The sequence below is a fragment of the Dendrobium catenatum genome, unplaced genomic scaffold (genome assembly GCF_001605985.2).
Source record: "Dendrobium catenatum unplaced genomic scaffold, ASM160598v2 fragScaff_scaffold_1416, whole genome shotgun sequence".
Classification (NCBI taxonomy): Eukaryota; Viridiplantae; Streptophyta; class Magnoliopsida; order Asparagales; family Orchidaceae; genus Dendrobium; species Dendrobium catenatum.
In genome coordinates this window covers 103,891-120,510 of record NW_021319878.1, presented here as the reverse complement: position 1 = coordinate 120,510, position 16,620 = coordinate 103,891, and the positions used below count along the sequence as shown (strand labels likewise).

The 16,620-nt window shown below is 35.5% G+C and overlaps 1 protein-coding gene across 6 annotated transcripts; it reads right to left on the bottom strand.

Annotated features, from left to right (window-relative positions):
- Window positions 1–3,560: 3,560 nt before the first annotated feature.
- Window positions 3,561–11,386, bottom strand: LOC110096859. Of its 6 annotated transcripts, XR_002303144.2 has the most exons (4): window positions 10,920–11,310; window positions 8,600–8,720; window positions 8,459–8,502; window positions 3,561–3,799 (listed from the first exon to the last, which is right to left on the bottom strand). XR_002303144.2 is itself a non-coding variant. In XM_020822985.2 (2 exons), the coding sequence occupies exons 1-2, from the start codon at window positions 11,269–11,271 to the stop codon at window positions 3,780–3,782; spliced, it is 372 nt and encodes a 123-aa protein (XP_020678644.2). In that variant the 5' UTR covers window positions 11,272–11,310; the 3' UTR covers window positions 3,561–3,779. The 6 variants fall into 6 exon arrangements, 1 of the variants encoding a protein (XP_020678644.2); XR_003702674.1 differs by having other exon boundaries at window positions 8,459–8,720; XR_003702675.1 differs by having other exon boundaries at window positions 3,561–8,502.
- Window positions 11,387–16,620: the final 5,234 nt, after the last annotated feature.

Below are 16,620 nucleotides of genomic sequence, written 5' to 3'. Positions count from 1 at the left end.
CTGGGTGGTTTTTTGTTGGTTGTAGGTCTCTGTTTTTGGAGTTGTTCCTTCTTTGCTGGCGAGGTTCTTTTGGTTTGCGGCTACTAGACCATCTGGCCTGTTGTTGTTTAATGCCTGGAAGTTCTTTAAATTTTTTGTTCTAGGTGGTACTAATATGCTTGTTTCCTTTTTCTGGTGGTTTGTAGGCATTTTCATTCTGACTGGGTTGGGTAGGTGTGGAGGTTATTTCTGGAGCTGACATCTGGGAATGTCTTTATGATGAATGGTAATTCTGCTTCCTGTTTCCTTCTATTTCCTTTTGTTTTTCTTCTGTTGTTTTTGTAGGTTTGCTTCCACAATGAGGGAGTTTTTGGCCAGAAAGTCTGGGCTGATTGTAGATCTTTAGAGCTTTCTTATTTTTGGGCACTTCTTCTGTGCCGCCGTAGAATGTATCTAGGCGATTTTGTATTCCGTATAGGTGGGGATAATCGGCCCTTTGGTTTTTTTATCTTTTGGATTGATTGTAGCTCTTCGTGCAATAGCGGGCTGATCGTCCCCTTAAGGACTTGTAATTTTTCCTTATATCAATGCTAGGCCCCTCTGTGGGTTTAAACTAAAAAAAAAAAAAAAAAAAGAGGAAAATGGGTCCATTTGTAGCTTTCTTGAGAAATTTTTTAAAAAAAAGCTTTCTTGAGTAATATTTCAATAAATCAAGGTAAAGCTCAAAACATAAACTCCAATGATGCCCAAGTTAATTTCTTTAACTATACATTATTCCTTTCATCATTTAAATTGATATTAAGTGTCATCGACTCATTAGGTTCGTCTCATCGAGGAGGTCATTTCAAATATAAGAATGAAAAAATCAGAAATAATTGGTTCTTTAAATAATGTTCCAAACTTTCCCACAACATCTCAAGTATAGGATTTGGGCTTATTTTAACATGGATTGTATAACTTTAGACTTTGCTGAGCTTATATTATAGAGATATTAAATTCGAATATAAATTTGATAAAACTACTTTATGAAATTAATCACTTTCGGTCTTGTTAATTTACTTCATGCGTATCTAAATTAAATTAAAAAAAAATTTCAGTGTGACATCGAATTTCACACTTGATAAAAATTTTTTTCTAATGAATTATTATATTATTTAATTTTTTTAAATAATAATTTTTTATCAAAATCATTTCCAAATAATTTTAAATCAAAATATTTCTAAAATATTTCATGGCCGAAATAATTTAAAAATTTTTCTTGGCCAAAATATTATTAAAATACTCGATGACCAAATTCCTATAAAACAAATTAAAATTTAAAACCCTTGAACAAATCCATCTCACATATAATCCACATCAAATTCGTTTCTACTATTCGGCTATCATTTAAATAAAAATTTTTAAATTTTCAAACGGAATGGGTCAAAGGCAACCATATCTTTAGCATTCATCAACAAATAAATAAAGTTAGATACACCCATTTCATAAATATAAAAAATAAATTAAAAATACGTATTTCTTACGACCATCATTGTGGAGCTGTTCTTCAGGAATAGGCATGTAGAAGCATCGTTTTTCCCTTTATCTCTCTCTAAGCGTTTCCTTATAAATCAATCGAAGGAGAATAGATACTTTTATCTCCCAAAATCTCAAATATTTTTCCATCTATCCGGAATCAATGAAACCCCATTGGAATCAAAGGGGCTAAAGAAAAAAAGGATTGATCCCAAGCTGGCATCAATAATAGAAGAAGAAGAAGAAAAGGATGATAATGATGAGGAGAAAGATGTGGTTCGTGTGATGAAGGAATTAGATGATTCAGACTGTGCCAAAAAAGTGAACGAAGGCCGAGATGGAGACGTGACGAAAATGTGGCAAGAACCGGTCTTTCGATGAAAAACAGAGCGTGAGCTCCTGCAGCGGCGGCGGCGTCGGAGACTTGTGATTGATACTGGGGGGTGTTGCTGCTGGCGGGGAGGATGAAAAGGATATTATCGACTACGCAGCCGGTGATGCTTTCCATGTCGGCTTTCTTTTCCTTGAAAGGGTACATGCGGCGGAGAAACCAGTCTTTGCCGGCGGCGGAGTGTAGGTGGACGATGCAGTTATCGGCACAGCGGTCCATGGCGGGTTTCTTCTTCTCCTCTTGCCTTCTGGGCTTCTTGGCTTCAGGAAAGACGAGGACGATATTTGCCTATATAATACTTCCCTTCTAATAGCTCTGTACACAGAAAATATAGAATTACTTCTTCTCCTTTTCTCTGTTTCCTTCTTCGTGTCTTTCTCCTTCTCATTTATGTTCTGTGCAATAACCACTTTATGGCATCAGAGCTATTACAGGGGAAGTATTATATTGACAAATATAGCTTGCTGTATCCAAGATTTCCCAAGATCTTGGAATACCGTACAGAAAGATAAAGTAGCGAGTGCTGACGTGTACATGTATTCTTAACAATGAAAGGGTTTAGTTGGGCTATAAAGGATCCACGCAATACTGCAATACTCTTCTCTAATAATACAAGTCTTCTGCAGCTTCCACCTGCTAGCTCATTGGTTTATTCTTCTTTTTCAGCTTCTTCAAGCCATTTAATGAATGGCTCAAGAGATTTAACAAATGTTTGCCTTCCCGTTGGGTTTGAACCTTTGCAAAACCAAAGAAGAATTGTATCCTTAGCTAGTACATCTTGATCATAAAGGAATCTAATGATTTCTGGGAATATCTTCATCATTTTGGCATCTTTATAACTTCCCACTTATAAGCATTTAAAAGTTCAGCCCTCGTTTCAACTTTACGTATTACCGCATTAGCATTCTATTGCTGGTTATTTCCAGACCACTAAATTGCATCCATTAGTACATCCCACAACAAGCATGCAACCCCAATATCTGGCATATTAAAATCACTAACTTGCTACTTCATGACCTCTGTAATTTCAGAAATATTAGTCACTTCTTCAGTTTGTGCTTTCAAAGCTGACTTCATCTCCGTTAGCTTGACATAAAAAAAAAAAAAAAAAAAAAATTCCTTTTGTTTTTTTTAAAAAAAGAAAGTTAACCCTTTTTTTTAAAAAATACTGCAATACTCTTCTCTAAAATGCTCAGAAGATTATTGAAGTGATTAGTAAGATTGTGATTATCATGAGAGAATTTGTAATCTTCTATTTTTTTATAATGTTGACTTTTTTCATTTAGAGGAGGATGATGCATCTAATATGTACATGTTTTCTTATGAAATTGATTCGAGTTCCAATTAAATTTTAACATAATTTTTTTTCCTAATTACTATTATAACTTCTTTATGTTTACTTTTCATTTGCTACCAAATTTAATTTATTAATTCTTTCAAATTTTATGTTGTAAGCTAAATGATATCATAAAATATGTGTAATTAAGAATGCCCATATTGGGAGATATATGTTGTAAGCTAAATGATCTTGAATTTTGATAAAAGAAAGTTTTTTCTTATTCATCCCCACATTTGGAGATATATGTGATTGGATATATAAAGATTTATTGTAGAGTTTAGGTGAATATATGAAACAAAAGTTTTACATGTGGGATCTTCTCTCATATAAAATTTATAGAATAAACAAATTTTAATTAAGCTAGTTACAACTCCATGTATGCATTGAAAATAGTTTAATGCAAGTTTTTTTTTTGGTTAAAACCCACGAGAGGGGCCTATGCGTTAACCTACGAACATGCTACGGTGCTTAAGGGAAATCACCCAAAAAAAAAAAGGAGTAAACAAAAAACAAACAAAATGCTCCCAGTAGCAGGTCTCCACATAAACCTTGCAATCAAACGCTCAAAAGGGATCCTGCACAACCAAAAAATAAACATGAAACTGCAAATAGAAAAATAAAGCAATTAACAATACTAAACAAAAGAGTAAAGATCTTCTAAAAAGGATACAGCCGAGCATGGTGCAACCAGCCTTGCTCCAGACAAAAAACAGCAGTAAGAAAGAAACTGCAACAAATCTGTAAACCCACCACACTCACCAAACAACAACTATTAACCCGAAGGCAGACCCGAACCCAGCACAGCCAAATAGGCCTCAGAAGTAACCTAGCCCCCTCCCAATAAAAACAAACCCAAATAAAGCTAGAACAAAACACCCAGAACAACAGAGCAACACCCGAACAAACAGAAGAAACCTCCAACCTGCACCACCACAAAGTAGAGAAAAAACAGAGACAGAAAACCCAAAAACAACCACAAAGAGCCCCCATAAGGCTACCAGAAATGCAGAACAACCTCCAGCACTAAAAACACTAAACCTTTAACATAAGGTAAACCCATACGATCTAAATTAATCCATACGATCCAAATTAACCATGCCTTTGATCGGGATAGGCAACTTATTAAGAGAGAATTCAACAATATTAGCAAAACTATAGCCCAGCTTAGCCAACACCCGAGTAGGCGCGTTGCCCTCCTCAAAAATAGTTGAAAAAGAACAGTTAAGGGAAGGCAAAATATCTCTAATACTCCTTCTAATGTAGAATAAGGAGTAAGAACAGTTACCATCATCCATATTAAGCAGAAAATTTAAATTAAAATATGAATTAACCTCCATAACAATACTCTTAAGGTCAAGATTAGCACACAAATTCAACCCATGAAGAACAGCAATAAGAAGGCCACCCATTCTTTCACTTTCGCCGGTCATACCAGCAAAAGCCAATAAGAAAACCCCATTATGATCACGAATAAGACCACCAACACTAGTTTTATTCCCCACATGAATACAGTCTATATTCAACTTAATAAAATTAATAGAAGGTTTGCACCAACAAATACTACTAGTATGCGTAAGGGAATTAGCCACCTCCATCTTAGTACCGAAAGCCTCCATAGTAAAACTAAAATTCTTAAAGTTTTTTAAAAAAAGTAACTTAGCAAAAAAAAGAGCCTTAACCTTATCCATAATTTTCTGAATGATTCTTTAATGATCCATAGCAATCCCATTGAACCGAGAGCCATTTCTTTCCAACCAAATGAACCAACAAATCAGGAAAGGGATCACATTCTGAACATGACCCCTATTGTGCACAAACCAGCCATCTAGTAGATTAAAGACATTGATGCAAGGGCTATAGAAAATTGAAATGAAACAAAGCCTAAAAAAACTCCAAACCTTCACAGCAATAGGACCAAAAATAAAAACATGATGCAAATTCTCAACGTGAATGCAGCATTGACATCTTGAAGTAATAATAAAACCTCTCTTTCTTAACAACTCATCCGTAGGAATATACTTATGAACAATCCTCCAAATAAACACAGAAATCAAGGAGGGAATGCTCTTATGCCATAACATTTTAAAAAGCTTGCTTACCTCATTATGACAACATAAAAAGTGCCAAGCATCCTTCGTTCTAAAGAGACCATCTTTAGTAAAAGAACAAAGCAAAACATCCTTAGAAATAAGGTTAAGAGGAATCTTAAGAATAAGATGAATAATAAACTCAGGAAGAATCTGGAAAGCTTCTCCAAATCCCAACCATTAGCAGAAAAGTAAAAGTTAACCTTCACAATGTCAATAGAAATGGTACTAAGTAAAGAATCTAGAGACTGACCATTAACCCAATGATCTTCCTAAAAGAAAATATTACCCCCCCAAGACCCCAAACTAAAGAGGGTTACACATTCCACTTAATCATACAAAGACGATGCCAAATCATAGACTGACCTTTAGAATAAAAACAGTTGGAAGGATGGAACCCCCCACAGTACTTAGCCCTCATAAACTTGGCCCAAACACTCACATTATACCTAAAATTATACCACAATTTAAAGGAAAACATAGAAACTAAATCAAACATAGACTTGCAACAAAGAGCCCCTTCTTAAAGAGACCCACAACAATTCACCCAAGAGGTCCAATGAATTTTAGAGTTGTTACCAGACCCTTTCCAAAAAAAATTATTAAAAATTTTGTCAAGTCTAGTGCACACCTACTTAGGAGGGAAAAGAGTTTGAAAGCTATAAACTGGCAAGGAAGAGAGCACACTTTTAATAAGCACAAGACGACCACCAAAGCTCAAAAAATTTGAATCCCAAGAAAAAAGCCTATTCTGCACAGTAGGAATTAAACCATCAAACAAGAAAGCCTTCTTCCTACCCTTATAGTGCGGAATACCCAAATATTTGAAAGGTAAGAAAGCATGAGAAAAACCAGTAATATTTTTAATATCCAAAACCCTATAAGAGGAAACATATCTAGCACTAACAAAACAACTTTTATTCTTATTAAAAATAAGACCAATAACAGATTCAAACCGTTTAAAGAATCTCATAATTTTGTTAACCTTGTTCCTCGAAGCATTCGAGAACACAATGAAATAATCGAAAAAGCATAAATGAGAGATGTTAATGCCACCAGACGTTTTAAAATAGAGACTAGGGCATTTAAGAAACAGATCCAAAAGCCCCCTAGACAAGAAATCCGCATTAATAATAAAGAGCGCAGGAGAGATTGGATCACCTTGACGAAGCCCATGGGAAGCTTTAAAGAAACCATGACTCTTACCATTCACAATAATAGAGAAAGAAGGATTTTTAATACACACTTTGATAAGAGAAATGAACTTCTCATCAAAACCAAAGAAATTCAACATTTTATAAATAAAACTCCAGTTAATATTATCATAAGCCTTAGCAATATCTAACTTCATAATCATATTACCCTCTCTAACCTTCACATCTAGGTCATGGCAATACTCCTGAGCCAACAAAATATTGTCGGTAATCGCACGACCTTTAACAAAACCCATTTGGTACGGAGAAATGATTTTAGGCAAAAGTAACATAAGCCGATTCATCAAAATTTTAGAAACTAATTTGTAAAAAATTGAACACAAACTAATGGGTCTATAATCATTCCAAGAATAACATCATTATTCTTAGGAATAAGAACAATCGAAGTAGAAGAGAAAAACTTAGGAATCGGAGAGCCCTTAAATAAATCAAACACAGTAGAAGAAATATCATTTGCAATAATATGCCATGAATGCTGAAAAAACTTGATAGTAAAACCATCGGGACCAGCCACAGAATCCACATTCATATTAGACAAAGTATCCTTAATCTCATCAATAAGAGGACAACCGGATAAACCCCTATTATCATCTTGAGAAACTAAGTTAGGAATAAAAGAATGCTCATCAATAGAAACAGGGGTAAAACACTTATTGAGATGCTTTTGAAAAAAAAATAACAGCAAGATTCTCAATCTCCTCAGAATCCTCAGTAACAGAGCCATCTTCCCTAGTAATTTTATGAATACCGTTAATAGCACATTTTTTATTAACCAAAGCATGAAAATATTTAGTGTTATTATCACCTTCCACCAAATATTTGAAAGCATCCTTTTGCTTCCAAAAAATTTCTTCCTGAGCATGAAGCTTACCAAGATCCCCTTTGGCGTCTTGTAACAACACAAGGTTACACACCGAAGGGTCTAACTGACAAAGCTCCTCATAGGAGTTAACCCTATCTTTAGCCAGCAAAATATTAGAAAAAAATATTCTTAAAAATGTGATGATTCCACCAATTTAAAACCAGCTTTAATCTTTTCAGCTTAAACCAAAGCCTATTCATACCAGAAATAGAATCATCCGGGAAAAGAGGAGCATGCCAATTATTTTGAACAACATCAAGAAAAGACTCATGAGTTAACCACATATTCTGAAATCTAAACTGAGCAGGAACACCCATAGTTTTAATCTTAACATTAATGAAGAGAGGGGAATGATCAGAGAGGGTGCGGCTAAGGTGCTCCACCTTAGTTAAATTAAAAGAACTAATCCAAGCATTATTAAACAACACTCTATCCAAACGTTTCCAAAAATTCCCACGATGCCACGTAAATTTATTACCAGAAAAATTAATGTTAATAAGATTGGAAGACATAATCATATAATTAAAATCATCAATGGACTGATAATTAGGGAGAGAACCCCCTAAACGCTCAGCTGGGTTAGAAATAGTATTGAAGTCACCACCAACCAACCAAGGAAGGGTACACACATTATGAAAGTTAATAACTTGATCCCACAAAGTCCTTTTAGAATAACGAGAAGAAACAACATATACAAAAGAAGCACCACATTGAAAATTTGAACTTTTAATATTGCAATGTAAAACTTGAGGGAAATCACCTATAATATCAATTCTAACAAAATCTTTCCAGAAAACCTAGATTTTATTGGCAACATTTGCTATAGCATTTTTTAAATCCAAATATTTAGCAGTAACAAACAATTTATCCATAGAAATAGGAGGTTCAAGCAAGACAAGAATTGAAATGTTATGAATGCGACACAGGTTTTTAACTCTAAATTTCGAAAAAGGTCACCCAATGCCCCTTACATTCCAAATAATAGCATTAAACATAGAAAAACTAATTAATGAGTTATATGCGAGCGAGTATTTCTGGGAGATTGTAAAATGACATTCATAGGTTTCCTACCTTTCTTACCATGGCCCTTAGATTAGCTCAAATCTTGATCTTCTCTAGCATATCATTTAGCCATTATTTCCACTTCAATGTCAGTGTAAGCATCACAATGATAATGATCTGATATGAGTAATTCAACATTATTCAGATTACCTGAAAGCTCCATAGAAGGCTTATGACCTTCCAAGTAAAAGACACCATCTTCCAAAGTAGAAATATTCTTCCCAAACCGGTCAGAACCATTTTGGATAGTAATAGGAGGTAAGTCTGTCTTCTGCAAAATAGGACCATTACTAACAATATCAAGCTCATTAACATTAATAATATCATTAGCTTTGTAGGACTCAATCTCCCCAAGATCCAGGAGATTATCCGAGCTATTCACAGGAATAGCATCCTACCACTTGTCATGCTCTAAAGGATCGGGATCCCTACTAGAGCAACCGTCATCCTGAATAATCCTCGGATTCAAAGTAGGAATTAAATTAGAAGAAAAATCATGAGCAATATTATTCTTTTCATTGGCAATAGGATCAAAAGAAATCTTATCATGGTTAGGCACACTAATAATAGAAGCATTGTTAATAAGATTCACTTCCAATTCCTTAGCCAAAGTAGCCACACCCATTTGCTCACCTTCTTACAAACCCATGTTCAGAGAACCAGAACCATTCCCAACCGCAATTTGTGCCATAGCCAAATCCTCCTTACCAACATTCGCATTAATTTTAGAAGAACCTTTCTCTTTACGAAGATTAGGAAGTAATCGGAAACATTCATTAATCGCATGACCATGCATTTTATAATGAGAGAAGAATATAGGTAAATTTTCAATCTCTATTTTTGAAAGTAACCATTAACTTCCGACCCTAGCTATATTTCATGAGGATACTTTTTTGTAACATCAAGTTCGACTAAAATGCATGCCACAGAAGGTCTAGATAAAGATGCTGTAGCTTGATCAATATGTAAAGGTCTACCGAAAACCGAAGCCATACCAAATAGAATATGAGTGTTAAAGAAATGTAAACGAAGATTAGGAAAAGCAATCCACACCGGGGCAATGGGAATTCCTCCCTCACATCAAAATCGGGTGACCATTTAAGAAGCCTCATTTGACAACCTTGGATGTAGTAAGAACGACATGAAAAAATATGACTATAATCTAAATCATTAGACAATTGTATCGCAATATGCTTGGGATCCAACAATCCCACGTTAAAGGAACCAGACAGTTTCAGATCATAATTTTTTTTTGAATCACATCTAGATTAGGTGTACGCAAAACAAATTTACCAACTAGAGTAAAAGAGAATGGTGCAGCAAGTTGAGAAACCACATAATCCTCAAACAGAAGTGCCGGACAACCCTTAAAGGAAGAATGCACAAAATGAACCCTAAAGCTGAAGAAGAAGAAGAACCACCCGACAAAACATCCTTGAATTATCGGGTCTTACCAATCGGAACAGAAGGAATAGCCGAGCTGGATGACGTCGGAGATGTCATTGCCCTCCCACCAACCGAAGCCTCAACGATACCTCAAAACCCCGAAAAATAGACACCAAAATAGGGCAAAACCGAAAGAAAACCCCTAGAAAAAAGGGCCAGAGAGAAGATTGGGGTTACCAGAGATTAGCAAGAGAAAGAAAAGGCAAAAAAAATTGACCGGAGAATGAACGGACCACTCCTGGAGGCGGAGCGACGAGATCGCCACGAAATCAAACAGAGGGGCGTAACGGCTAGTGCAGGAGCGTTGATGATACTCCTTGGAGGTTGAACTCAAGCAAAAATAAAGAAAGAAATTATTAAAAATGTTTTAAAAGGTTTATATGTATACATATAAGATAGATAGAGAGAGTTTTGTTACCCGCTCATAGCTCCAAAGAAATCTTGATGTATTGCTGCTAAGATCCTAAGGAACCTGGCCAATGATAAAATTTAATACACTATAGAAAAATTACCTATTACTGACTGATTTTCCAACGACTTTCTGACATACTATTTTCCAGTGGCTTTCCAACAAATTTCCGACGGATTATGTTCGATTAAATTTTCTACAAATTTTTCAAGAGCTCTCCAGCGGCTTAGGTTCCAGCAAGCGGATAACGCGGGAGGCCAGTGGGGAGGTGGGTTATTTAAATAAATTATTTTTAATTTTTGGCGACATTATTTCACCGAAAAGAAGGCCAATAAAAAAATTATCGCCCAAATTAGCCGCCGGTTGTCGTTTCCTACGCGGCTTTTACCATCGACAAAAATATCAGTTGGAAAGATGAATTTCAACCAAAAAATTGTCAATTTCCGTCGAAAAAGTCATGATAGGTGATTTTTCTTTAGTGATAATCTTATGTAAATTTATATAGAAAATGTCATATGTTTAAAGGTCTATGAGTGGGATAGTGTAGCTATTGACCTATGTATAAAGAACAAAAAAAAAGGGAAAAAGAAGAAATCCAACGTATACATCTCGTACCTAACGGATCCTCAAAATCCTTCGAAGAGCCTCGATTCTGCCTCTGCCTTCGCCCTTTAAAATGCGAACGAAGGCCCTTCTTCGCTGCTTCCGCTCTCACAACCGAACTCGTGTCGCTACTTTCCATTTCTCCTATCTCCACTCTACCATAGTTCTGACCCAAGACTCTCGACTCCAATCCACAGCCGATTCCAACTACCGCAAACTCCTTTCTTCTCCGCCTCTTCCATCCGAAACAACAAATTGTCAAGCCGGCCAGCTCCTGTCGATCTAATCTCCTTGCTCGACTCCTGCAAGCTATCCAACACTCCATCTCCTCTGTCTTGCTCGGTCTCTTGCCTGACTCCTCCATAGATAGATAGATAGATAGATAGATAGATAGAGTGAGAGAGAGAGAGGGAGAGAGAGAGAGAGAGAGAAACAACATACTCGTAGCCTTCCTCCACCGAACTCATGCCTCATCCGACCCTATGTCCCTCTACATAGTGGAAATCTAACCTAATCCCTCTATATACACCATTCTAAAACCTCTCCTATAACCCATTTACTAAACTACCCTCACTCAAATACAACTCAACTCAGCCCCAACTTAGCCCAACTCTACCCACTCAGCCCAACTCACTCATTCACTCAACTAGCTCCAATTCAAACCAATACACTCACAAGCCCAAATCAGCTCTAGGTTGTCTCTCTCTCCCTCACTTCAATATTTTGATGCTAAGTGCATTTAACATTAATATTAATATTAATGCTAATATTAATATTAATGTTAATATTATTTTTATAATTATATTCTTATTATTTTCATAATAGTAATAATATATTTTTAATAATAATATTAATAATATAGTTTCTATTACTTTAATAATAATAATATTATTTATTAAAAAAAGAAAATCTTCTCTCGTGGGTTGCAACGGGCCGGCAAAACCCCTACATGCTCACGTAGCATTGTAGGGAGGGAAACCGGCACGGCGCTTGCGGCGACTTAAGAATCTCCTTCAATGCTAACAACAAGCCGGTAAACCCCCTATGCGCTCACATAGCGTTGTGGGGAGGGAAACCGGTGTGGCGCTTGCGGCGAGGGGGATAAAAAAATACATTTGTACATATATATTTAATATTAAGTACCCCCGAACGCTCACGTAGTGCAGAGGGGGGAAATCTATTTTTTTTTTTTTAACTTGTGCTCCAAACCCTTAAACGCTCACATAGCGGGCAATGATTTTTAATAAATAAATTGCAACCGCGGTGTCATTTTGACACCTACCTAAAGCACTCACATAGCGTCGAGGGAAAGGTTTCCTCTTGGGTTTTTCCCCTAAATGGGGGAGATGCCGGGAAGCTTCCAAAAGTTTCACTGAAACTGAGGACTTGGACAAATTTTGGAGAGCTTGAACTTGAAATCTTTTGGACAGCATGGAACTCATTTTGACACTCAAATGAACTTGCAAGTGGACTTGATTGAACTCAAATGAACTTGGTGCAAAGGACAAGAACTTGGACCAAATCACATTGAACTTAACTTGAACCCAAATTAGAACATAAATGAAACACAAAAAAGGCTTGAACTTCAATCAAATTTGAACAAGGACTTGGACAAGTTGGCAGCATACTTGTGGACTCGATTTAGACTCAAGCAAAACCAGAGCTTTGAAATTGAGCTTTAACACTATAATGAACTTGATTTGGACATTGCAAATGACTTGAACTTGCATTTGATTTGATAATCAAATGATAAGAACAAAGAACAAATGAACAAAATGTTGTGGGCATAAGCTCAAGTTGGACTCATACTTGAACTTTACAAGACAACAAAAGAATTGAATGGAATACATAAGCTTTGAACTTGTTACATACAAAGAGCTATAAATTGTACTTGACCATTGAAGGCACAATGTGGAATGTAATTCAATACTTAAAATGGGACTTGTAATTTGGCAAGATGATAAGGTTAACCATACAAGCAAGGGTCATGGGGAGAATACAATGATATGCTTGTAATTAACAAGGCAAGGTTTCTAATAGAACATTGAGAAGTAATTGCATCAATGGAAGTGCATATACTAATCAACAAATGATATAAGATTCATCGTATACGATCAACTTAATTGGAGTATATAACATGAGTGCATGTTATTCATCTCAATCTTGGATGCCTTATTCACAAACAACACCTGAAGAATGTGAGATGAATAACAAGGCTTCCTTTCAATCAATGGCAACCAGCTCGTGGATGAATATAACATTTATCTATAAGCACAAAAAGCTAAATCACATGAGCATGGTCGGCTGCTAATGAATGCAATAATTCGCTGGCTAATGTGCGCGAAGGGGATATATTCTACTAATGACAAATATCCAGTGCATAATGGATACTCATGTGAGGTGTCATTTGCAAGGAGTGATGGAAGATCTTTTGAATGCAGAACAATATGCTTATAAGTGGTAATCAACAACATACAATAAATGATATAACATTCCTACAATAAGAAATAATCTGTAAATAGACACATCGATCTCTTGTAGACTGTTGAAATTCATGTGTCAAGAATTCAATGAATCACCAATAAAGATGAATGAGAGGGTTGTAGTGAACAAGACTCATATATGAAACAATCATGTAAGTAGATGTATCTGTCACATTAAACCAGAAGAGTTTGACATGCAATGAACATAATATATTCTTTCAAGCATAAATCAAATGGAAAGTATAACAATGTGTTTACAATCAATCAATGACATAGAGTTTCCAAGGAATGTTGGAAATCTTCAAGCCAATCAGAATGCAAAAATATAATGTGACATATGATATGGTATATTCATAAGTAAGGGAATTTAGCAGATGAGACAACTGTTTTTACAACGCTCCGACAATTAACATCAAGATACAAATAAGCATACTGATCTGCATGCAATCAAGGATAAAAAAATTTGCAATACATACAGTCTCTCTATAAATATAGATTAGCGGATGTATTGAAAAGACCAAAGACCACAACAAAATGCATGAATAATACGATAAGTGTAAGCTCCTAGGGCCCAAAGTAGGAGATTAGTTAGTGCACTATGATGCACCTACATAAAGCAACAAGTGAGACATGACAGTCTACCTGTACAAAGCAGCCAACAACTCAATCTAGAAGCTGCTATAACACGCCACTAGATTTGCAACATCTATATAAGAGGATAGAAGACATCTATAAATATTTCAAAATATCTCTGCACATGCATCGTAGTTTGTGTACACATAGGTACACAAAAGAGGTAAATGTAATCAAATACCTGTAAGGGCCCCAACGAGCGTGTTACTGGTACACACGTGACATCTAGAGATGCTGCATGGGTCAATAAATTTGAACCCGATCCTCCTAAGCAAGTAAAAAGGAGTCGATAAGGTATAATTATAAAATACCCCAAATACCTGTATAGGTCTTGGCGAGCATGTTATTGGTACACAAGTGACGTCAAGGGATGCTGCGTGAGTCGATAAGTGAATCCAAGTTTGAACCTAATCCTTCAATGCGGATCTATAGGAGTCGACAGGGTTCGAACCATCAGACAAATATATGATTATGGGGACCGATATATTTGTTTTAATACATTCATATTAGGCCTTCAAGGCCTATAACACTGAGAATTCACTAACAAAGGCATAAAGCCTACGAAACTCGATCCACTATCAGCAAGTTGATAGGGTCGACAAGGTTCAAGCTTAAATGGAAATGACCCTAAACACTCTGATGATGGCCGTGTTGATTGCAGATATCAATCAAAGGGGTTCATAAATACTTTTAAATGTCATTTAAATACCCACAAAATCCAAAATCTAAAATGCCAAAATAATCCAAAATTCAAAAAATATTTAAAATTGAAATAAATCCATCAACACTTGAAGTAAAATCCATCCACACTCCAAAACAGTTTGCCAAGGTGGACAAATTAAAATTTACTTCAGCTCACAAAGAGCCAAATGCATAGTCGAAAATATCACTAGGATCTATTCTCAAATAATCTCCTACCAATAAGGATGTGGTATGTGTCCTATGAACGGTCATTTTGCGCCAATTGGCACCACATAATAAACGATTTTGACCCGGGGCCCTTTGAACTGAGTGATTTTGCCGCTAAATGGCACCACAAAATACCAGTTATGGCCAGAGCCAATACGTTCCATAGTGGCATCAAATCCTTTATATATTAATCAATAGGATATGATCGATATGTCACAAAGCCCTATGTTAACTAAGGTGGATTTAAATTTGTCCTCTTAGACAAACATTCACCCCGGGTCTACAAGGTTTCCTTGGACGAAGCAACCCATGGTTACCGACAAGGATCCTTCTGTCAGGTTGGGTCAACTACCTCCTCTGACTAAGTAGACCAGACCATTATGCCGGACGACGCGAACTTATGGGATCTTGATAGGTCTATTATCCATTTCCCACCATCCCTTTAAATGTTAGATGGTAAAATTTCTACTTTTAATATCAAAATCTTTAAATTCCAACTATTTCCAAACTATCCAAACCTTTCAAATTCCTACTGCCCATTACTGCTACTATATGCCAGATACCATGTATTCTCTACATATCTGATTGACGACTAGCCTTAATCGATCAAAGTTCTCTCTTTGAACGAGAAGGTAATTAACTATAGGGCTGCAACTATATATCATCCCACGAGACAGGTTTGATAGTTTGGATAAATATCTTTATTAATAAAAAATATTAGAAAATAAAAGAAGCACACAATTGGATGCAAGAAATCTAAAAAGATGAGTTCTTATGTAGAATTGATTAACCGATATTTCATGGATTGGAATATTCACCTACATATATTTTTTTGGATATGAATGTAATTTTCTAAAATGGCCTATATCATTTTAACAACCATCCAATATTAATCAATATATATTATAAAAGATAGGAAAATTAATACCCTGAAAAAAAATTCCCCAAACCCCAACATTCTCTCTCTCTCTCTCTCTCTCCTTGATCTACTTATTGGAAGCTTTGATTACCAACAAGAGGTTTTGGGTTTTAGTCTTGCATATGTGATGCGTGGAAAACACAAATCATCAATTTTTGCTTTATAATGACTTGATTGTGTTGTGATATGGTTTGTCCGCATCAATTTTTTATTTGTTTTTCTTTATGTGCTTTTTAATGGACAGTGCATTTTTGGTTCCGTATAGTTTATCTTCTACTTATTAACTCTACATTTGGTGGAGCTATAAAAATTTGGGCTTAAGTCAAGAATGTCTCTCTTAAGATTTTCTTTAGTTGATATGAAATTTTCTTAACCCAAGTAGGGTGTGGGTTTTCCCTTATTGGTAAAATTAAACACATTTATAGATGCTTGCTTGGCCCTCAATAGTTTTCTAATTACCTTTTAAGGCTTTATTATAATCTTTGCCTTTTTTTAGCCAGCCTAGATATTATATGTTTTCTAGAAGCCTCTTTGACTATCTTTAGCACGTAATTAGCTTCGAGGCACTTAAAAAAAAAAAACTAAGCAAGTTCTTTCATGATAATAAGATTAATTGTTTAATATCAAATGATTTGAAACTCAAAGAATTTATCAAAGCTTATTGGCATTTTTTTCCTTTATGTTTTTGCATCATCTAGACCATGTTTTTACTAACAGAACCTTTTTTGTTGTTGTTATTGTTGATTTCTATCTTTTGGTATAGAAAAAT

Bases quoted from the DNA above. Each gene is read 5' to 3' on its own strand.
- LOC110096859 (XM_020822985.2), bottom strand. From the start codon at position 11,271: ATGGAGGAGTCAGGCAAGAGACCGAGCAAGACAGAGGAGATGGAGTGT. The intron at 3,800-10,919 runs GTACGAGATGTA...TTGGTTGTGCAG, and splicing joins GGATTTTGAGGATCCGTTAG to GATCCCTTTTGAGCGTTTGA.